At 43.8% G+C, this 26,224-nt stretch overlaps 3 protein-coding genes across 3 annotated transcripts; all 3 read left to right on the top strand.

Moving 5' to 3' along the window:
* The first annotated feature begins 3,677 nt into the window (after positions 1-3,677).
* On the top strand, positions 3,678-7,586 carry LOC115156492 (pepsin A-like). The gene is made up of 10 exons (XM_029703915.1): positions 3,678-3,717; positions 3,827-3,929; positions 5,040-5,190; positions 5,445-5,562; positions 5,662-5,780; positions 5,924-6,120; positions 6,424-6,540; positions 6,690-6,831; positions 7,049-7,147; positions 7,267-7,586. Exons 2-10 carry the CDS (start codon positions 3,874-3,876, stop codon positions 7,402-7,404), a joined length of 1,137 nt encoding a protein of 378 aa, XP_029559775.1. The 5' UTR covers positions 3,678-3,717; positions 3,827-3,873; the 3' UTR covers positions 7,405-7,586.
* A 4,095-nt stretch (positions 7,587-11,681) lies between these two features.
* LOC115156481 (pepsin A-like) lies at positions 11,682-15,832 on the top strand. The gene is made up of 10 exons (XM_029703906.1): positions 11,682-11,747; positions 11,857-11,959; positions 13,342-13,492; positions 13,747-13,864; positions 13,960-14,078; positions 14,222-14,418; positions 14,664-14,780; positions 14,948-15,089; positions 15,307-15,405; positions 15,514-15,832. Exons 2-10 carry the CDS (start codon positions 11,904-11,906, stop codon positions 15,649-15,651), a joined length of 1,137 nt encoding a protein of 378 aa, XP_029559766.1. The 5' UTR covers positions 11,682-11,747; positions 11,857-11,903; the 3' UTR covers positions 15,652-15,832.
* Positions 15,833-21,266: 5,434 nt separating this feature from the next.
* Positions 21,267-25,682, top strand: LOC115156470 (pepsin A-like). The gene is made up of 10 exons (XM_029703895.1): positions 21,267-21,299; positions 21,409-21,511; positions 23,147-23,297; positions 23,552-23,669; positions 23,761-23,879; positions 24,023-24,219; positions 24,522-24,638; positions 24,794-24,935; positions 25,153-25,251; positions 25,363-25,682. Exons 2-10 carry the CDS (start codon positions 21,456-21,458, stop codon positions 25,498-25,500), a joined length of 1,137 nt encoding a protein of 378 aa, XP_029559755.1. The 5' UTR covers positions 21,267-21,299; positions 21,409-21,455; the 3' UTR covers positions 25,501-25,682.
* The last annotated feature ends 542 nt before the right edge of the window (positions 25,683-26,224 follow it).

Below are 26,224 nucleotides of genomic sequence, written 5' to 3'. Positions count from 1 at the left end.
TGAGTGGTCTGATGGTCTTTTTTGGTTCATTCGTGCTATGATTATGAATAAAGCACGCACTGCATAATCAATCTGGAAACATAAAAACTTTGTCCATGCATCTTTTCACTTCCTTTCCTGTAGTGCCACCATGTGGCCAATCATGTGACTGCTCTATGGCCACAAACTCTGTGCCAAAACTGGCAGAGTTGGTTGGAGAGTTGGACTTGCTGTGTCAAGCAAAAGTAGGCAACCACTCCACTGAGCCAGCCAGTCCTTTGACAATGACAAGGCACTTTGGATTATGGCGGTTAAGACTCTCAAGCACACGGTCGTCGTCCAAAAAAATAAATGCCGCTTTGCCCAGCTCTCTGCTAAGTACCACTCTCCTGAGAAGTGACAAGCCGCACAGCCAATGTTTTAAATATACACTAGATCAGTGGTTCCCCAACTTTTTATAGTCCCGTACCCCTTCAAACATTCAACCTCCAGCTGCCTACCCCCTCCAGCACCAGGGTCAGCGCACTCTCAATGTTGTTTTTGACATCATTTTAAGCCTGCCACACACACACTATACGATACATTTATTAAACATAAGAATGAGTGTGAGTTTTTTATCACAACCCGGCTTGTGGGAAGTGACAAAGAGCTCTTATAGGACCAAGGCACAATTAATAATATAATAATCAATAATTTTGCTCTTTATTAAAGCATCTTACGTATAAAATTGTGAATAACTCACCACAGGTTAATGAGAAGGGTCTGCTTGAAAGGATGCACATACCTCTGCAATGTTGGGTTGTATTGGAGAGAGTCTCAGTCTTAAATCATTTTCCACACACAGTCTGTGCCTGTATTTAGTTTTCATGCTAGTGAGGCCCGAGAATCCACTCTCACATAGGTACGTGGTTGCAAAGGGCATCAGTGTCTTAAAAGCGCGATTTGCCAAGGCAGGAAACTCTGAGCGCAGCCCAATCCAGTAATTTAGCAGTGGCATCTGGTTAAATAAAATAACATTTTCACAGAACCGCTTGTTGCAATTTGGAGGCAGAAAGGCATAACGAATCCAGTGGTTTGTGTCATCCGTTTTTTGGAAAGTACCTGCATAATTGCGCACCCAACTCACTCAGGTGCTTCGCTATATCACATTTGACATTGTCCATAAGCTTGAGTTAATATGCACACAAAAAATCATACAATGATGGAAAGAGCTGTGTGTTGTCCTTGTTTATGCAGACAGAGAAGAGCTCCAACTTCTTAATCATAGCCTCAATTTTGTTCCGCACATTGGATATAGTTGCGGAGAGTCCCTGTAATCCTAGATTCAGATCATTCAGGTGAGAAAAACATCACCCAGATGGGCCAGTTGTGTGAGAAACTCATCATCATGCAAGCGGTCAGACAAGTGAAAATGATGGTCAGTAAAGAAAACTTAAGATCATCTCTCAATTTAAAAGACATTTGTCAATACTTTGCCCCTTGATAACCTGCAGACTTTTGTATGTTGTAAAAGCGTTGCATAGCGCAGAAAATACACAAGCGTTCAGGGGCCATAAAATAAACATCATTAAAGTTTAATTGTAACTTAAAAATTATATTATGTGAGCTAACATTAAAATAAGCATCCTTAAAGTCTAATTTCTAGGAAGTACTAATGGGACTGTCCCCATTCATACACAGGTGCTTTTTCAAAGCCTATGTCAAAGACTCCAGTGACTGTAATTGGCTCCAATGAGTGTAACTGGCACCAATTAGTTTAATTGGCTCCAATGAGTGTAATTGGATCCAATCCCTGTAATTGACTCCAATGAGTGTAATTGACTCCAATGAGTGTAATTGGCGCCAATGAGTGTAATTGACTCCAATGAGTGTAATTGGCGCCAATGAGTGTAATTGACTCCAATAAGTGTAATTGACTCCAATGAGTGTAATTGACTCTAATGTGTAATTGACTCCAATGAGTGTAATTGACTCAATGTTAGGAGTTGAGAAATAAAGTTGACATCAATAGAAAGAAGATATTCTCATATTTTCTACTGTTGGTAAATCCAACATATTTATTCTGTTGTTGCTGGCGATATTCATAAAACATACAAATATATTTAGTATTTGTTTGACTTTTTGGGGTTTTGTTTTACATATTTTCGCAGGACCCGTGCAGTACCTCTCCGGTTGAATAACCCTGCTTTACGGTGTTCTGCAGTTTAGAGATAAAAGACTTCCCACTGGGCACAGACGTCAGTTCAACGTCTAGTTTTTATTTACATTTGGTTCTGTTGTCAACTAATGTGAATAAAACGTGAAATCAACAAAAGAATTCACCATCCCATTGGATTTAGGTTAAAAGTTGGTTGACAAAAAGACCAAATTCCCTTACGTTGACGACTTGTTGCAAATCCAATCAGTTTTTGAAGCAACATCTCAAGACATCAGTCAGGAAGTTGAAGCTTGGTCGCAAATGGGTCTTCCAAATGGACAATGACCCCAAGCATACTTCCAAAGTTGTGGCAAAATACTTTCAAAGTTGTGGCAATAAGGACAACAAAGTCAAGGTATTGGAGTGGCCTTCACAAAGCCCTGACCTCAATCCTATGGAAAATATGTGGGCAGAACTGAAAAAGCTTGTGCAAGCAAGGATAACTACAAACCTAACTCAGTTACACCAGCTCTGTCAGGAGGAATGGGCCAAAATTCCCCCAATTTATTGTGGGAAGCTTGTGGAAGGCTACCCGAAAAGTTTGCTACCAAATACTAATTGAGTGTATGTAAACTTCTGACCCACTGGGAATGTGATGATATAAATAAAAGCTGAAATAAATAATTCTCTCAAATATTATTCTGACATTTCACATTCTTAAAATAAAGTGGTGATCCTAACTGACCTAAAACAGGGAATTTTTACTAGGATTAAATGTCAGGAATTGTGAAAAACTGAGGTTAAATGTATTTGGCTACGGTGTATGTAAACTTCTGACTTCAACTGTACATATTCGGGGGGGCTGGGGTTGTTTACCTTTTTCTTCTTGTGTATCTATTGTATAAAACAATATTTAAATAGAGGATAATTTTTTTAATCTCAAAGGACCATGGCATATATATTTTTCTTGCTGATCAATGAAGACATACGGCCACTTGGCCCAGAAGTAACGTTGTGTTTTGTGTTGAATGTCCTTTATATTTGCTATTTGAAACATATAGTGACGTTTATCTTTAAATAATCACCAAGATAATTGTTAACATTGTGAATGTTCTCATAAATGTGCCATGTTAGTTAATGAAATAATCCCTGGCTGATAGGCATCGTATTCTAACAGAGATACAGTCATCTTAATAAGGCTGCCTAATCCAAAAGTAAACCGTGTGAGGGAAAGGTGTGCTGATAGGAGGGTATTTGCAAGTGGGGACCTTTACTTTATATCACTGAGTCAACACAAGTCATTTCATCTCCTAGAGAGAAGTCTGGCAGGTTATCCATTATATGATTAGAACTGGCACTTTTCAACAGTATACACACATTACTGTAATGTAGCCATTGGAACCAACATACTGTGGACTACCGAGGTAATCGTTAGATTGACATTGTCTCGAGGTCGTCCATTATTTCACCAGTACTTATCATGGCAGGTGGAAACGCTCTTATCGTAGCGATAAAGGAATACAGAGGTAGAACTGTAGACCGTCTATATATAACGCAACACACGCACACGTCTCAGATCACTCATCCATAGGCATCTACAGGTGAGTCTGGTTCCTTTCAAGGTCTCTACTTTGCTTGGTTTGCGCTGAGCAAAAGAACTGCGATACATTGTGTTTGATGGGTTGATTGACAAATTGCTTCTTTGTACAGGTGAACGAGTTCTACAGGGGACAGCTGAGCAGACCAGCCATCGCATTATGAAGTGGGCTATCGTTCTGTGTGCCATGGTGGCACTCTCCGAATGCATCATCCAGTACGTTAATCCTACTATACTCCTGCTATACTCCTGCAACACGCCTGCTATACTCTTGCTATACTCCTGCTGTACTCCCGCTATACTCCCGCTATACTCCTGCTATACTCCTTCTATTCTTCTGCTATTCTCCTGCTATACTATTTCAATACTCCCACTATTCTCCTGCTATACTCCCACTATTCTCCTGTTATACTCATGCTATACTCCTACTATACTCCTGCTATACGCAAGCTATACTCCTGCTAAACTCCTACTATACTCCTGTTATTCTCCCGCTATATTCCTGCTATACTCCTGCAATACTCCTACTCTTCTCCTGTTATAGTCCCGCTATACTCTTGCTGTACTCCTGCTATGCTCCCGCTATACTCCTGCTATACTCCTACTATTCTTCTGCTATTCTCCTGCTATACTCTTTCAATACACCCGCTATTCTCCTGCTATACTCCTACTATTCTCCTGCTATACTCCTGCTATACTCCTACTATACTCCCACTATACTCAAGCTATACTCCTGCTATACTTCTACTATTCTCCTGCTATTCTCCTGCTATACCCCTGCAATACTCCCACTATACTTCTGCTATTCTCCCGCTATATTCCTGCTATACTCCTGCAATACTCCTGCTATACTCCTGCTATACTCCTACTATTCTCCTGCTACGCTCTTGCTACACTCCTGCTATACCCCAACTCTACTCCTGCTATTCTCCTGCTATATCTCTGCTATACTCCTGCTATACTCCTGCTACACTCCCGCTATACTCCTACTATTCTCCTGCTATACTCCTGCTATACTCCTGCTATACTCCTGCTATTCTCTTGCTATACCCCTGCTATACCCCTTCTATACTCCTGCTATACTCCTGCTATACTCCTGCTATACTCCTGCTATACTACTATATTTACATTACACAACAGATCAGAAGGCAGTGAAAGGAATAATACCCCAAAATAAGTGTATGATTTGAATAGTCACACGCAGTTGTTTAGCCTATGCTGCCATAAAGTTTATTGCAATGGTTTGACCAGAAGGTCTTGGACCTTTGACCAGAAACTTGCTGGAACTGAGCTGCTTGCCTAACCAGACTTTGTCCTCCTCCACAGGGTGCCGCTGATCAAGGGGAAGAGTGCCAGGGAGAGCCTGGAGGAGCAGGGTCTGTGGGATGAGTACAGAGGGAAGTTCCCTTTCAACCCCACCAGGTTTGACGACCAGAGCCTCTCTGTCTCCAGCGAGCAGATGACCAACGACGCTGATGTAAGCATGAGAATGGATAGCACTTAACACTTTCCACTATGTAAGGCAGCAGAGAAGGCAGAAACACGTCTTTTGGCATCTTCTTCCTAAATTTATTATTGATCCAACAGGAGAACTTTAGTTTGAAATCAACAATTCGATTACTGATGACCTATAGGTATTCTGGTGTAATTCAGCTAATTCTTATAATATCATAGGGTAGGGGGAGGTATTTATTAATACAAATAATTATTTCATTATTTGATCTTCTCTAGTTGGCTTACTTTGGAGTGATCTCCATTGGAACTCCACCTCAGTCCTTCACTGTCATCTTTGACACTGGCTCATCCAACCTGTGGATTCCCTCCATCTACTGCAGCAGCGCAGCTTGTGGTTTGTAACGCACACACGCACAAACACACACACACAGACACGCACAAACACACACACACACAAACACTCCCAGACTATTCGTGTCTCCCCTCTTTCTAGCCAACCACAACAGGTTCAACCCCGGTTTGTCCTCTACCTTCAAGAATGCTGGAAAGAGCCTGTCCATCCAATACGGCACTGGCAGTATGACTGGCTTCGAGGGCTTCGACACCGTTGTGGTAAGGAACAGAATTCAACACAACAACATGAGGACTGGAAACATTGTGTAGATTTCAGTACTATCTCAAATATTCTCTTCTTCTTCCTTCTTCCTCTCCCCTCTTCTTCTCCTCCTCTTCCTCCTCGTCCTGGTCCTCTGTAGGTGGGTGGGATCCCTGTGAAGAACCAGATCTTTGGGCTGAGTCAATCGGAGGCTCCCTTCATGGCTCATATGAAGGCTGATGGTATCCTGGGTCTGGCTTACCCCCGCCTGGCAGCCTCTCAGGCCACACCAGTCTTTGACAACATGATGACCCAGCATCTCGTCAACCAGGACATGTTCTCTGTCTACCTGACTCGGTGAGTGGTCAGAGTGGAGGTCAACCAGGGCTGTGTCTGAAATAGAACCCTAATCCCTATGTAGTGCACTACTTTTGACCAGAGCCACATGGCTCCCAAATACCATCATGACTTGGCAGACATGGAACAATGAACTGACGCAACCTCTCTCTCTCTCTCTCTCTCTCTCTCTCCTCTCCTCTCTCTCTCTCTCTCTCTCTCTTCCCCCCCACCTCTCTCTCTCTCTCCCCCCTCTCTCTCTCCCCCTCTTTCTCTCCCCCTCACACTCCTCCACTCTCTCTCCCTGTTGTCGTCCATCTTCAGTAACTCTGAGGTAGGTAGCATGGTGACCTTCGGAGGCGTTGACCCCAACCACTACTACGGCCAGATCGCATGGATCCCCCTGTCCTCTCAGATGTACTGGCAGATCACCGTCGACAGGTACTGTTGCAGTTACAGAACGTTTTATAGGCTTATAAATGGTTATTAATGGGTTATATAATCCTATGAAACTGTAGATGAAGTGGTTAAGAACAGTTCTCAAGCAGCCATCTCCTCCTGATCTGTGTATATCTGTGTGTCCATTGCAGTGTGACTGTGAACGGCCAGATTGTGGCCTGTAACGGCGGCTGCCAGGCTATCGTGGACACCGGCACCTCTAATATTGTGGGACCTCAGGCCGACATCTCCAGCATGGCCCGTGCTGTGGGAGCCTACTCCGCCAACGGAGACGTAAGTCATATAATATTGTTTTGGTGATGTGTCACGAAGAACCAGGCATAATGTTGTGTAAATGATTTGTTCCCATCACCACTACTGACATAACTCAACAAGATCCAGAAAAGAACTCACACAGTCTACCTCACAAAGCAAACGCTGTTTAATTCCTCGTCTCTCTCTCCTCTCATACCTCCCTCTCCTCCCTCTATTTGTCTCTCTCTCTTTTCAGAATGTGGTGAACTGTAACAGCATCAACAACATGCCAGCGATGGTCTTCCACATCCACGGACAGGCCTTCACTCTCCCAGCCTCCACCTATGTCCGCCAGGTGTGTGTGTGTGTGTGTGTGTGTGTGTGTGTGTCTGTGGTATGTGTAGATCTTACGTAGCCATGAAGTGACCGTAACATTGTTTTGACTAGTTCTCTCTCTCTCTGCCACCCGTACAGTCCACCTACTATGGCTGCCGCACTGGTCTCCAGTCTAGTAACTCTGACCTGTGGATTCTGGGTGACATCTTCATCCGACAGTACTATTCCATCTTCAGCAGAGCCCAGAACATGGTGGGTCTGGCCCTGGCTAGATAATCAAACACAGATCAACAATGGATCCCGTAACGCCATATGAACAACAAAATGAGCGTATCTCTCCAGTGCAATCGTATCTATTCTAAAGCTAATTTGAGTAGTTTGTGATAGGAAGTGAAACTGCTCTATGTCTATAACTGTTATTAGTTCATCCAAAATAATAAAACGGAGTCTTAGCGTTATGAGTGGTCTGATGGTCTTTTTTGGTTCATTCGTGCTATGATTATGAATAAAGCACGCACTGCATAATCAATCTGGAAACATAAAAACTTTGTCCATGCATCTTTTCACTTCCTTTCCTGTAGTGCCACCATGTGGCCAATCATGTGACTGCTCTATGGCCACAAACTCTGTGCCAAAACTGGCAGAGTTGGTTGGAGAGTTGGACTTGCTGTGTCAAGCAAAAGTAGGCAACCACTCCACTGAGCCAGCCAGTCCTTTGACAATGACAAGGCACATTATTATGGATGGATTATGGATGTTAAGACTCTCAAGCACACGGTCGTCGTAAAAAAAATAAAAAATGCCGCTTTGCCAAGCTCTCTACTAAGTACCACTCTCCTGAGATGTGACAAGCCAATGATTTAAATATACACTAGATCAGTGGTTCCCCAAATTTTTATAGTCCCGTACCCCTTCAAACATTCAACCTCCAGCTGCCTACCCCCTCCAGCACCAGGGTCAGCGCACTCTCAATGTTGTTTTTGACATCATTTTAAGCCTGCCACACACACACTATACGATACATTTATTAAACATGAGAATGTGTGTGAGTTTTTTGTCACAACCCGGCTCGTGGGAAGTGACAAAGAGCTCTTATAGGACAAAGGCACAAATAATAATCTTACATATAAAATTGTGAATAACTCAACACAGGTTAATGAGAAGGGTCTGCTTGAAAGGATGCACATAACTATGCAATGTTGGGTTCTATTGGAGAGAGTCTCAGTCTTAAATCATTTTCCACACACAGTCTGTGCCTGTATTTAGTTTTCATGCTAGTGAGGGCCGAGAATCCACTCTCACATAGGTACGTGGTTGCAAAGGGCATCAGTGTTTTAAAAGCGCGATTTGCCAAGGCAGGATACTCTGAGCGCAAGCCAATCCAGTTATCTGGCAGTGGCTTCTGGTTAAATTAAATACAATTTCACAGAACCGCTTGTTGCAATTTCGATGAGGCTTCCTTGTTCAGATATCGGTAAGTGTACTGGAGGCAGGGTATGAAAGGCATAACGAATCCAGTGGTTTGTGTACTCCGTTTCGAGAAAGTACCTGCATAATTGCGCACCCAACTCACTCAGGTGCTTCGCTATATCACATTTGACATTGTCCGTAAGCTTGAGTTAATTTGCACCCAAAAAATCATCCAACGATGGAAAGAGCTGTGTGTTGTCCTTGTTAATACAGACAGAGAAGAGCTCCAACTTCTTAATCATAGCCTCAATTTTGTTCCGCACATTGGATATAGTTGCGGAGAGTCCCTGTAATCCTAGATTCAGATCATTCAGGTGAGAAAAAACATCACCCAGATAGGCCAATAGTGTGACAAACTCGTCATCATGCAAGCGGTCAGACAAGTGAAAATGATGGTCAGTAAAGAAAACTTAAGATCATCTCTCAATTTAAAAGAAATTTGTCAATACTTTTCCCTTGATAACCTGCAGACTTTTGTATGTTGTAAAAGCGTTGCATAGCGCAGAAAATACACGAGCGTTCAGGGGCCTTAAAATAAACATCATTAAAGTTTAATTGTAACTTTAAAATTATATTATGTGAGCTAACATTAAAATAAGCATCCTTAAAGTCTAGTTTCTAGGAAGTACTAATGGGACTGTCCCCATTCATACACAGGTGCTTTTTCAAAGCCTATGTCAAAGACTCCAGTGACTGTAATTGGCTCCAATGAGTGTAACTGGCACCAATTAGTTTAATTGGCTCCAATGAGTGTAATTGGATCCAATGTGTGTAATTGGCTCCAATGAGTGTAATTGGCTCCAGTTAGTTGAATTGCCTCCAATTAGTTTAATTGGCTCCAATGAGTGTAATTGGATCCAATGTGTGTAATTGACTCCAATGATTTTAATTGGCTCCAATGAGTGTAATCGGCTCCTATCCCTGTAATTGACTCCAATGAGTGTAATTGACTCCAATGAGTGTAATTGATTCCAATGCCTGTATTTGCCTCCAATGAGTGTTATTGGCGCCAATGAGTGTAATTGACTCCAATGAGTGTAATAGGCTCCAATTAGTTGAATTGTCTCCAATTAGTTTAATTGGCTCCAATGAGTGTAATTGGATCCAATCCCTGTAATTGACTCCAATGAGTTTAACTGACTCCAATGAGTGTAATTGACTCCAATGTGTAATTGACTCCAATGGGTGTAATTGACTCCAATGAGTGTAATTGACTCTAATGTGTAATTGACTCCAATGAGTGTAATTGGATCCAATCCCTGTAATTGACTCCAATGAGTTTAACTGACTCCAATGAGTGTAATTGACTCCAATAAGTGTAATTGACTCCTATGTGTGTAATTGACTCCAATGTGTGTAATTGACTCCAATGAGTGTAATTGACTCCAATGTGTGTAATTGACTCAATGTTAGGAGTTGAGAAATAAAGTTGAAAAAAAAATATTTTCTACTGAAGGTAAATCCAACATATTTATTCTGTTGTTGCTGGCGATATTCGTAAAACATACAAATATATTTAGTATTTGTTTGACTTTTTGGGGTTTTGTTTTACATATTTTCGCACGACCCATGCAGTACCTCTCCGGTTGAATAACCCTGCTTTACGGTGTTCTGCAGTTTAGAGATAAAAGACTTCCCACTGGGCACAGACGTCAGTTCAACGTCTAGTTTTTATTTACATTTGGTTCTGTTGTCAACTAATGTGAATAAAACGTGAAATCAACAAAAGAATTCACCATCCCATTGGATTTAGGTTAAAAGTTGGTTGACAAAAAGACCAAATTCCCTTACGTTGACGACTTGTTGCAAATCCAATCAGTTTTTGAAGCAACATCTCAAGACATCAGTCAGGAAGTTGAAGCTTGGTCGCAAATGGGTCTTCCAAATGGACAATGACCCCAAGCATACTTCCAAAGTTGTGGCAAAATACTTTCAAAGTTGTGGCAATAAGGACAACAAAGTCAAGGTATTGGAGTGGCCTTCACAAAGCCCTGACCTCAATCCTATGGAAAATATGTGGGCAGAACTGAAAAAGCTTGTGCAAGCAAGGATAACTACAAACCTAACTCAGTTACACCAGCTCTGTCAGGAGGAATGGGCCAAAATTCCCCCAATTTATTGTGGGAAGCTTGTGGAAGGCTACCCGAAAAGTTTGCTACCAAATACTAATTGAGTGTATGTAAACTTCTGACCCACTGGGAATGTGATGATATAAATAAAAGCTGAAATAAATAATTCTCTCAAATATTATTCTGACATTTCACATTCTTAAAATAAAGTGGTGATCCTAACTGACCTAAAACAGGGAATTTTTACTAGGATTAAATGTCAGGAATTGTGAAAAACTGAGGTTAAATGTATTTGGCTAAGGTGTATGTAAACTTCTGACTTCAACTGTACATATTCGGGGGGCTGGGGTTGTTTACCTTTTTCTTCTTGTGTATCTATTGTATAAAACAATATTTAAATAGAGGATAATTTTTTTAATCTCAAAGGACCATGGCATATATATTTTCCTTGCTGATCAATGAAGACATAAGGCCTCTTGGCCCAGAAGTAACGTTGTGTTTTGTGTTGAATGTCCTTTATATTTTCTATTTGAAACATATAGTGACGTTTATCTTTAAATAATCACCAAGATATTTGTTAACATTGTGAATGTTCTCATAAATGTGCCATGTTAGTTAATGAAATAATCCCTGGCTGATAGGCATCGTATTCTAACAGAGATACAGTAATCTTAATAAGGCTGCCTAATCCAAAAGTAAACCGTGTGAGGGAAAGGTGTGCTGATAGGAGGGTATTTGCAAGTGGGGACCTTTACTTTATATCACTGAGTCAACACAAGTCATTTCATCTCCTAGAGAGAAGTCTGGCAGGTTATCCATTATATGATTAGAACTGGCACTTTTCAACAGTATACACACATTAATGTAATGTAGCCATTGGAACCAACATACTGTGGACTACCGAGGTAATCGTTAGATTGACATTGTCTCGAGGTCGTCCATTATTTCACCAGTACTTATCATGGCAGGTGGAAACGCTCTTATCGTAGCGATAAAGGAATGCAGAGGTAGAACTGTGGACCGTCTATATATAAGGCAACACACACACGTCTCAGATCACTCATCCACAGGCATCTACAGGTGAGTCTGGTTCCTTTCAAGGTCTCTACTTTGCTTGGTTTGCGCTGAGCAAAAGAACTGCGATACATTGCGTTTGATGGGTTGATTGACGAATTGCTTCTTTGCCCAGCTGAACGAGTTCTACAGGGGACAGCTGAGCAGACCAGCCATCGCATCATGAAGTGGGCTATCGTTCTGTGTGCCATGGTGGCACTCTCTGAATGCATCATCCAGTATGTTAATACTACTATACTCCTGCAATACTCCTACAATACTCCTGCAATACTCCTGCTATACTCCTGCTGTACTCCTGCTATACTCCTACTATTCTCCTGCTATACTCCTACTATACTCAAGCTATACTCCTGCTATGTTCCTGCTATACATCTGCTATACTCCTGCTATACTCCTGCTATACTCCTGCTATACCCCTGCTCTACCCCAGCTCTACTCCTGCTATATTCCTGCTATACATCTGCTATACTCCTGCTATACTCCTGCTACACTCCTGCTATACTCCTACTATTCTCCTGCTATTCTCCTGCTATACTCCCGCTATACCACTGCTATACCCCTATACTTGCGCTATACTCCTGCTATACTCCTACTATTCTTCTGCTATTCTCCTGCTATACTCTTTCAATCTTCCCGCTATCCTCCTACTATTTTCCTGCTATACTCCTGCTATACTCCTGCTATACTCCTGCTATACTCCTGCTATACTTCTACTATTCTCCTGCTATTCACCTGCTATACCCCTGCTATACTCCTACTATATTCCTGCTATACCCCTGCTATACTCCTACTATTCTCCTGCTATACTTCTGCTATACTCCCACTATACCCCAGCTCTACTCCTGCTATACTCCTGCTATACTCCCGCTATGCTACAGCTATACTCCTACTATTCTTCTGCTATTCTCCTGCTAAACTCTTTCAATATTCCCACTATTCTCCTGCTATACTCCTACTACTCTCCTGCTATACTCCTACTATTCTCCTGCTATACGCAAGCTATACTCCCAATATACTCCTGCTATTCTCCCGCTATGCTCCCACTGTACTCCCGCTATGCTCCCGCTATACTCCTGCTATACTCCTATTATTCTTCTGCTATTCTCCTGTAATACTCTTTCAATACTCCCGCTACTCTCCTGCTATACTCCTACTACTCTCCTGCTATACTCCTAATATACTCCTGCAATACGCAAGCTATACTCCTGCTACACTCCTGCTACTCTCCTGCTATTCTCCTGCTATACCCCTGCTATACCCCTGCTATACTCATGCTATACTCCCGCTATACTCCTACTATTCTCCTGCTATACCCCTGCTATACCCCTTCTATACTCCTGCTATACTCCTGCTATACTCCTGCTATACTCCTGCTATACTCGTGCTATACTACTATATTTACATTACACAACAGATCAGAAGGCAGTGAAAGGAATAATACCCCAAAATAAGTGTATGATTTGAATAGTCACACGCAGTTGTTTAGCCTATGCTGCCATAAAGTTTATTGCAATGGTTTGACCAGAAGGTCTTGGACCTTTGACCAGAAACTTGCTGGAACTGAGCTGCTTGCCTAACCAGACTTTGTCCTCCTCCACAGGGTGCCGCTGATCAAGGGGAAGAGTGCCAGGGAGAGCCTGGAGGAGCAGGGTCTGTGGGATGAGTACAGAGGGAAGTTCCCTTTCAACCCCACCAGGTTTGACGACCAGAGCCTCTCTGTCTCCAGCGAGCAGATGACCAACGACGCTGATGTAAGCATGAGAATGGATAGCACTTAACACTTTACACTATGTAAGGCAGCAGAGAAGGCAGAAACACGTCTTTTGGCATCTTCTTCCTAAATTAATTATTGATTCACCAGGAGAACTTTAGTTTGAAATCAACAATTCGATTACTGATGACCTATAGGTATTCTGGTGTAATTCAGCTAATTCTTATAATATCATAGGGTAGGGGGAGGTATTTATTAATACAAATAATTATTTCATTATTTGATCTTCTCTAGTTGGCTTACTTTGGAGTGATCTCCATTGGAACTCCACCTCAGTCCTTCACTGTCATCTTTGACACTGGCTCATCCAACCTGTGGATTCCCTCCATCTACTGCAGCAGCGCAGCTTGTGGTTTGTAATGCACACACGCACAAACACACACAGACACGCACAAACACACACACACACAAACACTCCCAGACTAATCGTGTCTTCCCTCTTTCCAGCCAACCACAACAAGTTCAACCCCGGATTGTCCTCTACCTTCAAGAATGCTGGAAAGAGCCTGTCCATCCAATACGGCACTGGCAGTATGACTGGCTTCGAGGGCTTCGACACCGTTGTGGTAAGGAACAGAATTCAACACAACAACATGAGGACTGGAATCATTGTGTAGATTTCAGTACTATCTCAAATATTCTCTTCTTCTTCCTTCTTCCTCTCCCCTCTTCTTCTCCTCCTCTTCCTCCTCTTCCTGGTCCTCTGTAGGTGGGTGGGATCCCTGTGAAGAACCAGATCTTTGGGCTGAGTCAATCGGAGGCTCCCTTCATGGCTCATATGAAGGCTGATGGTATCCTGGGTCTGGCTTACCCCCGCCTGGCAGCCTCTCAGGCCACACCAGTCTTTGACAACATGATGACCCAGCATCTCGTCAACAAGGACATGTTCTCTGTCTACCTGACTCGGTGAGTGGTCAGAGTGGAGGTCAACCAGGGCTGTGTCCGAAATGGAACCTTAATCCCTATGTAGTGCACTACTTTTGACCAGAGCCACATGGCTCCCAAATACCATCATGACTTGGCAGACATGGAACTATGAACTGATGCAACCTCTCTCTCTCCCCTCTCTCTCTCTCTCCCCCTCTCTCTCTCTCCCCCTCACACTCCCCCACTCTCTCTCCCTCTCTCTCTCTGGTGTCGTCCATCTTCAGTAACTCTGAGGTAGGTAGCATGGTGACCTTCGGAGGCGTTGACCCCAACCACTACTACGGCCAGATCGCATGGATCCCCCTGTCCTCTCAGATGTACTGGCAGATCACCGTCGACAGGTACTGTTGCAGTTACAGAACGTTTTATAGGGTTATAAATGCAGAATTCATTAATTAATTAATTAATGGGTTTTAAAATCCTATGAAACTGGTAGATTAAGTGGTTAAGTACAGTTCTCAAGCAGCCATCTCCTCCTGATCTGTGTATATCTGTGTGTCCATTGCAGTGTGACTGTGAACGGCCAGATTGTGGCATGTAACGGCGGCTGCCAGGCTATCGTGGACACCGGCACCTCTAATATTGTGGGACCTCAGGCCGACATCTCCAGCATGGCCCGTGCTGTGGGAGCCTACTCCGCCAACGGAGACGTAAGTCATATAATATTGTTTTGGTGATGTGTCACGAAGAACCAGGCATAATGTTGTGTAAATGATTTGTTCCCATCACCACTACTGACATAACTCAACAAGATCCAGAAAAGAACTCACACAGTCTTCCTCACAAAGCAAACGCTGTTTAATTCCTCGTCTCTCTCTCCTCTCATACCTCCCTCTCCTCCCTCTATTTGTCTCTCTCTCTTTTCAGAATGTGGTGAACTGTAACAGCATCAACAACATGCCAGCGATGGTCTTCCACATCCACGGACAGGCCTTCACTCTCCCAGCCTCCACCTATGTCCGCCAGGTGTGTGTGCGTGTGTGTGTGTCTGTGGTATGTGTAGATCTTACATTGGCCATGAAGTGACCGTAACATTGTTTTGACTAGTTCTCTCTCTCTCTGCCACCCGTACAGTCCACCTACTATGGCTGCCGCACTGGTCTCCAGTCTAGTAACTCTGACCTGTGGATTCTGGGTGACATCTTCATCCGACAGTACTATTCCATCTTCAGCAGAGCCCAGAACATGGTGGGTCTGGCCCTGGCTAGATAATCAAACACAGATCAACAATGGATCCTGTAACGCCATATGAACAACAAAATGAGCGTATCTCTCCAGTGCAATCGTATATATTCTAAAGCTAATTTGAGTAGTTTGTGATAGGAAGTGATACTGCTCTATGTCTATAACTGTTATTAGTTCATCCAAAATAATAAACGGAGTCTTAGCGTTATGAGTGGTCTGATGGTCTTTTTTGGTTCATTCGTGCTATGATTATGAATAAAGCACGCACTGCATAATCAATCTGGAAACATAAAAACTATGTCCATGCATCTATTCACTTCCTTTCCTGTAGTGCCACCATGTGGCCAATCATGTGACTGCTCTATGGCCACAAACTCTGTGCCAAAACTGGCAGAGTTGGTTGGAGAGTTGGACTTGCTGTGTCAAGCAAAAGTAGGCAACCACTCCACTGAGCCAGCCAGTCCTTTGACAATGACAAGGCACATTGGATTATGGAGGTTAAGACTCGCCATCATTTTAAGCCTGCCACACACACACTATACGAAACATTTATTAAACATAAGAATGAGTGTGAGTTTTTTTTCACAACCCGGCTCGTGGGAAGTGACAAAGAGCTTTTATAGGACCAAGGCAGAAATAATATAATAATCAATAATTTTGCTCTTTATTAAACCATCTTACATATAAAATTGTGAATAACTCACCACAGGTTAATGAGAAGGGTGTACTTTAAAGGATGCACATAACTCTGCAATGTTGGGTTATATTGGAGAGAGTCTCAGTCTTAAATCATTTTCCACACACAGTCTGTGCCTGTATTTAGTTTTCATGCTAGTGAGGGCCGAGAATCCACTCTCACATAGGTACGTGGTTGCAAAGGGCATCAGTGTCTTAAAAGCGCAATTTGCCAAGGCAGGAAATTCTGAGCGCAGCCCAATCCAGTTATCTGGCAGTGGTTTCTGGTTAAATAAAATATTCACAGAACCGCTTGTTGCAATTTGGAGGCAGGGCCTGAAAGGCATAACGAATCCAGTGGTTTGTGTCATCCGTTTTGGGAAAGTACCTGCATAATTGCGCACCCAACTCACTCAGGTGCTTCGCTACATCACAATTGACATTGTCCGTAAGCTTGAGTTAATTTGCGCACAAAAAATCATACAATGATGGAAAGACCTGTGTGTTGTCCTTGTTAATGCAGACAGAGAATGTAATGGGTGTCGTAAGGATCAGATCAAAACGCAGCGGGAACGTGTATACTCATCTTCTTTTTAATGTGAAGAAGGAAAAACAAACAAATCACATATACAAAACAAATGAACAACACTAACAGTCCTATCAGGTGCTCAGACACTAAACAGGAGACAACTACCCACAAATACCATAGAAACTACTACAAAAACTACTACATGACCAAACTACAAATAACCCCTTTACTGGTCAGAACGTGACAGTACCCCCCCCCCCCCCCCCCCCCCCCAAAGGTGCATACCCCGGCTGCACCTAAAACAACGAAGCAAAACCTAATCCAATAATTCTAAACATAAACCAAAAAATAATCCCCAACTAAAGGGAGGGAAGGGAGGGTGGCCACCGTCACCGACGGTTCTAGTGCTACACCCCCCCCTCTTCAACCCACCTACTATGGAGGTGGCTCAGGCTCCGGCCTTACTCCCCAACCTAACCTGTCCACCCCCGCTAAATACTTATTAAATGTTTCCCCTCCCGAAGTCTCTGGGCTATGGCGCATCGCTGAAGATCTCGGTCTGATGTGCGTCGCTGGAGACCTCGGGCTGATGCGCGTCGCTGGAGACCTCGGGTTGAAGGGCGACTCTGGCTGCGCCGATTCCGGACTGTAGTGCGACTCTGGCTGTGCCGATTCCGGACTGTAGGGCGACTCTCTCGGCTCCGGACTGTGGGCCGTCTCTCTCGGCTCCGGACTGTGGGCCGTCTCTCTACGGGGCACTGTCGCCGGACACTCTGGACGGGGTACTGTTGCCAGAAGCTCTGGATGAGGCACTGTCGTCGGAAACTCTGGACGAGGCACTGTCGTCGGAAGCTCTGGACGGGGACTGCGCACTGAAGGCCTGATGCGTGGGGCTGTCTTAGGACGCACCAGACTAGGGACACGCACCACAGGGCTAGTGCGAGGAGCAGGAGCAGGACGAGCTGGACAGGGCTGACGCACTGGACGCCTGGTGCGTGGGGCTGGTAGTGGAGGTACCAGACTGGAGACACACACCCCAAGGCTAGTGCGAGGAGCGGGAACAGGATACACCGGGCCATGGTTAAGCACTGGAGGTCTGGAGCGCACCTCCTGCACAACCCGTCCTGGGTGGATGGTAATAGTAGCCCTGTACGAGTGGAGTGCTGGCAAAGGGCGAACTGGGCTGTGCAGAGGCCTGATGGTTGCCGTGCGTAGAGCAGGCGTAGGGTAGCCTTACCCTAGGTGGCGCACAGGTGGCCAGATGTGCTGCGCAGGCATCCTCCTTCCAGGCTGGATGCCCACTCTAGCACAGCACTTGCGAGGGGCTGGGATTGCTCACACCGGACTGTGCGTGCGCATGGGCGAGATCGTGCGCACTTCCGCATACTCCGGCGCTCTCCACTCCATACGCCCCCCATAATAAGCACGGGGAGTTGGCTTAGGGCTAACCCTTGGCCCAGCCAAACTACCCGTATGCCCCCCAAAAAAAAATTATTGGGGGTGCCTCTTGTGCTTCCCAATCGGCGCGTATAAAGCCTCATAACGGCGCGCTCCGCCTTAACTGCCTCTATCTCCTCCGGTGGGCGACGGTATTCAACAGCCTGGTGCCATGGTCCAGCCCCGTCCAGAATATCCTCCCATGTCCACAACTCCCTGTAGTCCACCTGCTGCTCCTTCCTCCGCTGCTTGGTCCTTTGGTGGTGGGTAGTTCTGTAACGGTGTCATAAAGATCAGACCAAAACGCAGCGTGAACGTGTATACTCATCTTCTTTTTAATGTGAAGAAGGAAAAACAAACAAATCACGTATACAAAACAAATGAACAACACTAAACAGTCCTGTCAGGTGTACAGACACAAAACAGGAGACAACTACCCACAAAATCCCACAGAAAAACACCTCTCTTAAATAGGACCTTCAACTAGAAGCAATTAGGAGCAGCTGCTTCCAATTGAAGGTCAACCCCATTAACTAAACATAGAACTAGACATACTAGATAAACATAGAAATATACTAACATAGAACATAGCCCAACAAACCCCGAAACACTCGCAAGAGGGGTGTTTGTTTCATAATAACATAACCCAACAAACCCCGAACCACATAAAAAAAAACCCTGCCACGTCCTGACCAAACTACAATAACAAATAACCCCTTTACTGGTCAGAACGTGACAGAGAAGCAAGCGGTCAGACAAGTGAAAATGATGGTCAGTAAAGAAAACTTTAAGCTCGTCTCTCAATTAAAAAGAAATGTGTCAATACTTTGCGCCTTGATAAGCAGCACATTTCTGTATGTTGTAAAAACGTTGCATAGTGCAGAAAATACACGAGAGTTCAGGGGCCTTAAAATAAACATCCTTAAAGTCTAATTGTAACTTTAAAATGATATTATGTGAGCTAACATTAAAATAAGCATCCTTGAAGTCTAATTTCTAGGAAGTACTAATGGTACTGTCCCCATTCATACACAGGTGCTTTTTCAAAGCCTATGTCAAAGACTCCAGTGACTGTAATTGGCTCCAATGAGTGTAACTGGCACCAATTAGTTTAATTGGTGACAATTAGTGAAATTGACTCCAATGAGTGTAATTGACTCCAATAAGTGTAATTGACTCCTATGTGTGTAATTGACTCCAATGTGTGTAATTGACTCCAATGAGTGTAATTGACTCCAATGAGTGTAATTGACTCCAGTGTGTGTAATTGACTGAATGTTAGGAGTTGAGAAATAAAGTTGACATCAATAGAAAGAAGATATTCTCATATTTTCTACTGTTGGTAAATCCAACATATTTATTCTGTTGTTGCTGGCGATATTCATAAAACATACAAATATATTTAGTATTTGTTTGACTTTTTGGGGTTTTGTTTTACATATTTTCGCAGGACCCGTGCAGTACCTCTCCGGTTAAATAACCCTGCTTTACGGTGTTCTGCAGTTTAGAGATAAAAGACTTCCCACTGGACACAGACGTCGTTCAACGTCTAGTTTTTATTTACATTTGGTTCTGTTGTCAACTAATGTGAATAAAACGTGAAATCAACAAAAGAATTCACCATCCCATTGGATTTAGGTTAAAAGTTGGTTGACAAAAAGACCAAATTCCCTTACGTTGACGACTTGTTGCAAATCCAATCAGTTTTTGAAGCAACATCTCAAGACATCAGTCAGGAAGTTGAAGCTTGGTCGCAAATGGGTCTTCCAAATGGACAATGACTCCAAGCATACTTCCAAAGTTGTGGCAAAATACTTTCAAAGTTGTGGCAATAAGGACAACAAAGTCAAGGTATTGGAGTGGCCTTCACAAAGCCCTGACCTCAATCCTATGGAAAATATGTGGGCAGAACTGAAAAAGCTTGTGCGAGCAAGGATAACTACAAACCTAACTCAGTTACACCAGCTCTGTCAGGAGGAATGGGACAAAATTCACCCAACTTATTGTGGGAAGCTTGTGGAAGGCTACCCGAAACGTTTGCTACCAAATACTAATTGAGTGTATGTAAACTTCTGACCCACAGGGAATGTGATGAAATAAATAAAAGCTGAAATAAATAATTATCTCAACTATTATTCTGACATTTCACATTCTTAAAATAAAGTGGTGATGCTAACTGACCTAAAACAGGGAATTTTTACTAGGATTAAATGTCAGGAATTATGAAAAACTGAGGTTAAATGTATTTGGCTAAGGTGTATGTAAACTTCTGACTTCAACTGTACATATTCGGGGGGCTGGGGTTGTTTACCTTTTTCTTCTTGTGTATCTATTGTATAAAACAATATTTAAATAGAGGATAATTTTTTTAATCTCAAAGGACCATTTCATATATATTTTCCTTGCTGATCAGTGAAGACATACGGCCACTTGGCCCAGAAGTAACGTTGTGTTTTGTGTTGAATGTCCTTTATATTTTCTATTTGAAACATATAGTGACGTTTATCTTTAAATAATCACCAAGATATTTGTTAACATTGTGAATGTTCTCATAAATGTGCCATGTTAGTTAATGAAATAATCCCTGGCTGATAGGCATCGTATTCTAACAGAGATACAGTAATCTTAATAAGGCTGCCTAATCCAAAAGTAAACCGTGTGAGGGAAAGGTGTGCTGATAGGAGGGTATTTGCAAGTGGGGACCTTTACTTTATATCACTGAGTCAACACAAGTCATTTCATCTCCTAGAGAGAAGTCTGGCAGGTTATCCATTATATGATTAGAACTGGCACTTTTCAACAGTATACACACATTACTGTAATGTAGCCATTGGAACCAACATACTGTGGACTACCGAGGTAATCGTTAGATTGACATTGTCTCGAGGTCGTCCATTATTTCACCAGTACTTATCATGGCAGGTGGAAACGCTCTTATCGTAGCGATAAAGGAATGCAGAGGTAGAACTGTGGACCGTCTATATATAAGGCAACACACACACGTCTCAGATCACTCATCCACAGGCATCTACAGGTGAGTCTGGTTCCTTTCAAGGTCTCTACTTTGCTTGGTTTGCGCTGAGCAAAAGAACTGCGATACATTGCGTTTGATGGGTTGATTGACGAATTGCTTCTTTGCCCAGCTGAACGAGTTCTACAGGGGACAGCTGAGCAGACCAGCCATCGAATCATGAAGTGGGCTATCGTTCTGTGTGCCATGGTGGCACTCTCTGAATGCATCATCCAGTATGTTAATACTACTATACTCCTGCAATACTCCTACAATACTCCTGCTATACTCCCGCTATACTCCTGCTGTACTCCTGCTATACTCAAGCTATACTCCTGCTATGTTCCTGCTATACATCTGCTATACTCCTGCTATACTCCTGCTATACCCCTGCTCTACCCCAGCTCTACTCCTGCTATATTCCTGCTATACATCTGCTATACTCCTGCTATACTCCTGCTACACTCCTGCTATACTCCTACTATTCTCCTGCTATTCTCCTGCTATACTCCCGCTATACCACTGCTATACCCCTATACTTGCGCTATACTCCTGCTATACTCCTACTATTCTTCTGCTATTCTCCTGCTATACTCTTTCAATACTCCCACTATTCTCCTACTATTTTCCTGCTATACTCCTGCTATACTCCTGCTATACTCCTGCTATACTTCTACTATTCTCCTGCTATTCACCTGCTATACCCCTGCTATACTCCTACTATATTCCTGCTATTCTCCCGCTATATTCCAGCTATACCCCTGCTATACTCCTGCTATACTCCTACTATTCTCCTGCTATACGCAAGCTATACTCCTGCTATACTTCTACTATTTTCCTGCTATTCTCCCGCTATACCCTTGCTATACTCCTACTATATTCCCGCTATACTCCTGCTATACTCCTGCTATACTCCTACTATTCTCCTGCTATACTCCCACCATACCCCAGCTCTATTCTTGCTATACTCCTGCTATACTCCTGCTATACCCCTGCTACACTCCTGCTATTATCCTGCTATTCTCCTGCTATACCCCTGCTATACTCCCGCAATACGCCTGCTATACTCCCACTATACTCCTGCTATACTCCCAATATGCTCCCACTGTACTCCCGCTATGTTCCCGCTATACTCCTGCTATACTCCTATTATTCTTCTGCTATTCTCCTGTAATACTCTTTCAATACTCCCGCTACTCTCCTGCTATACTCCTACTACTCTCCTGCTATACTCCTACTATACTCCTGCTATACGCAAGCTATTCTCCTGCTATACTTCTACTATTCTCCTGCTATTCTCCCACTATACCCCTGCTATACTCCTACTATATTCCCTCTATATTCCCGCTATACTCATGCTATACTTCTACTATTCTCCAGCTATACTCCCACTATACCCCAGCTCTACTCTTGCTATATTCCTTCTATACTCCTGCTATACCCCTGCTACACTCCTGCTATTCTCCTGCTATTCTCCTGCTATACCCCTGCTATACCCCTGCTATACTCATGCTATACTCCCGCTATACTCCTACTTTTCTCCTGCTATACTCCTGCTATACTCCTGCTATACTCCTGCTATTCTCTTGCTATACCCCTGCTATACCCCTTCTATACTCCTGCTATACTCCTGCTATACTCCTGCTATACTCCTGCTATACTACTATATTTACATTACACAACAGATCAGAAGGCAGTGAAAGGAATAATACCCCAAAATAAGTGTATGATTTGAATAGTCACACGCAGTTGTTTAGCCTATGCTGCCATAAAGTTTATTGCAATGGTTTGACCAGAAGGTCTTGGACCTTTGACCAGAAACTTGCTGGAACTGAGCTGCTTGCCTAACCAGACTTTGTCCTCCTCCACAGGGTGCCGCTGATCAAGGGGAAGAGTGCCAGGGAGAGCCTGGAGGAGCAGGGTCTGTGGGATGAGTACAGAGGGAAGTTCCCTTTCAACCCCACCAGGTTTGACGACCAGAGCCTCTCTGTCTCCAGCGAGCAGATGACCAACGACGCTGATGTAAGCATGAGAATGGATAGCACTTAACACTTTACACTATGTAAGGCAGCAGAGAAGGCAGAAACACGTCTTTTGGCATCTTCTTCCTAAATTAATTATTGATTCACCAGGAGAACTTTAGTTTGAAATCAACAATTCGATTACTGATGACCTATAGGTATTCTGGTGTAATTCAGCTAATTCTTATAATATCATAGGGTAGGGGGAGGTATTTATTAATACAAATAATTATTTCATTATTTGATCTTCTCTAGTTGGCTTACTTTGGAGTGATCTCCATTGGAACTCCACCTCAGTCCTTCACTGTCATCTTTGACACTGGCTCATCCAACCTGTGGATTCCCTCCATCTACTGCAGCAGCGCAGCTTGTGGTTTGTAATGCACACACGCACAAACACACACAGACACGCACAAACACACACACAAACACTCCCAGACTAATCGTGTCTCCCCTCTTTCCAGCCAACCACAACAAGTTCAACCCCGGTTTGTCCTCTACCTTCAAGAATGCTGGAAAGAGCCTGTCCATCCAATACGGCACTGGCAGTATGACTGGCTTCGAGGGCTTCGACACCGTTGTGGTAAGGAACAGAATTCAACACAACAACATGAGGACTGGAATCATTGTGTAGATTTCAGTACTATCTCAAATATTCTCTTCTTCTTCCTTCTTCCTCTCCCCTCTTCTTCTCCTCCTCTTCCTCCTCTTCCTGGTCCTCTGTAGGTGGGTGGGATCCCTGTGAAGAACCAGATCTTTGGGCTGAGTCAATCGGAGGCTCCCTTCATGGCTCATATGAAGGCTGATGGTATCCTGGGTCTGGCTTACCCCCGCCTGGCAGCCTCTCAGGCCACACCAGTCTTTGACAACATGATGACCCAGCATCTCGTCAACCAGGACATGTTCTCTGTCTACCTGACTCGGTGAGTGGTCAGAGTGGAGGTCAACCAGGGCTGTGTCCGAAATGGAACCCTAATCCCTATGTAGTGCACTACTTTTGACCAGAGCCACATGGCTCCCAAATACCATCATGACTTGGCAGACATGGAACTATGAACTGATGCAACCTCTCTCTCTCTCTCTCTCTCTCTCTCTCTCTCTCGCTCTCTCTCTCCCCTCTCTCTCTCTCTCTCTCTCTCCCTCTCTCTCTCTCTCTCCCCCACCTCTGTCTCTCTCTCCCCCCCTCTCTCTCTCCCTCTCTCTCTCTGGTGTCGTCCATCTTCAGTAACTCTGAGGTAGGTAGCATGGTGACCTTCGGAGGCGTTGACCCCAACCACTACTACGGCCAGATCGCATGGATCCCCCTGTCCTCTCAGATGTACTGGCAGATCACCGTCGACAGGTACTGTTGCAGTTACAGAACTAGGTTATATATAGGCTTATAAATGGTTATTAATGGGTTATATAATCCTATGAAACTGGTAGATGAAGTGGTTAAGAACAGTTCTCAAGCAGCCATCTCCTCCTGATCTGTGTATATCTGTGTGTCCATTGTAGTGTGACTGTGAACGGCCAGATTGTGGCCTGTAACGGCGGCTGCCAGGCTATCGTGGACACCGGCACCTCTAATATTGTGGGACCTCAGGCCGACATCTCCAGCATGGCCCGTGCTGTGGGAGCCTACTCCGCCAACGGAGACGTAAGTCATATAATATTGTTTTGGTGATGTGTCACGAAGAACCAGGCATAATGTTGTGTAAATGATTTGTTCCCATCACCACTACTGACATAACTCAACAAGATCCAGAAAAGAACTCACACAGTCTACCTCACAAAGCAAACGCTGTTCAATTCATCGTCTCTCTCTCCTCTCATACCTCTCTCTCCTCCCTCTATTTGTCTCTCTCTCTTTTCAGAATGTGGTGAACTGTAACAGCATCAACAACATGCCAGCGATGGTCTTCCACATCCACGGACAGGCCTTCACTCTCCCAGCCTCCACCTATGTCCGCCAGGTGTGTGTGCGTGTGTGTGTGTGTGTCTGTGGTGTGTGTAGATCTTACGTAGCCATGAAGTGACCGTAACATTGTTTTGACTAGTTCTCTCTCTCTCTGCCACCCGTACAGTCCACCTACTATGGCTGCCGCACCGGTCTCCAGTCTAGTAACTCTGACCTGTGGATTCTGGGTGACATCTTCATCCGACAGTACTATTCCATCTTCAGCAGAGCCCAGAACATGGTGGGTCTGGCCCTGGCTAGATAATCAAACACAGATCAACAATGGATCCCGTAACGCCATATGAACAACAAAATGAGCGTATCTCTCCAGTGCAATCGTATTTATTCTAAAGCTAATATGAGTAGTTTGTGATAGGAAGTGATACTGCTCTATGTCTATAACTGTTATTAGTTCATCCAAAATAATAAAACGGAGTCTTAGCGTGATGAGTGGTCTGATGGTCTTTTTTGGTTCCTTCGTGCTATGATTATGAATAAAGCATGCACTGCATAATCAATCTGAAAACATAAAAACTTTGTCTATGCATCTTTTCACTTCCTTTCCTGTAGTGCCACCATGTGGCCAGTCATGCTGTCTTATCCGCTGCTATCTGAATAGGTCTATCGGCCAATTTTCTTGGGCAACTATAACTATAACTATTTTTGCCAATTGGATTGGTCCCCTCTACCACATGGAACCCCGCTAATCTACCGACGGAAACGCACGAGGTGCCTAAAAACTGACCATCTTCTGCCAACTTGCTACCCATGGCCCGGCTAGCTGTCTGAATAGCAACCGACCTCACTGTTTACTGGACCCTTTTGCTCACTTGGCTAAGCATGCCTCTCCTTAATGTCAATATGCCTTGTCCATTGCTGTTCTGGTTAGTGTTTATTGCCTTATTTCACTGTAGAGCCTCTAGCCCTGCTCATTATACCTTATCCAATCTCTCAGTTCCACCACCCACACATGTGATGACATCACCTGG

This window comes from Salmo trutta, chromosome 2 (genome assembly GCF_901001165.1).
Source record: "Salmo trutta chromosome 2, fSalTru1.1, whole genome shotgun sequence".
In the NCBI taxonomy this organism is placed as follows: domain Eukaryota; kingdom Metazoa; phylum Chordata; class Actinopteri; order Salmoniformes; family Salmonidae; genus Salmo; species Salmo trutta.
Note: the sequence above shows the minus strand (reverse complement) of the source record. Positions and strands in the feature narration are given on the sequence as shown.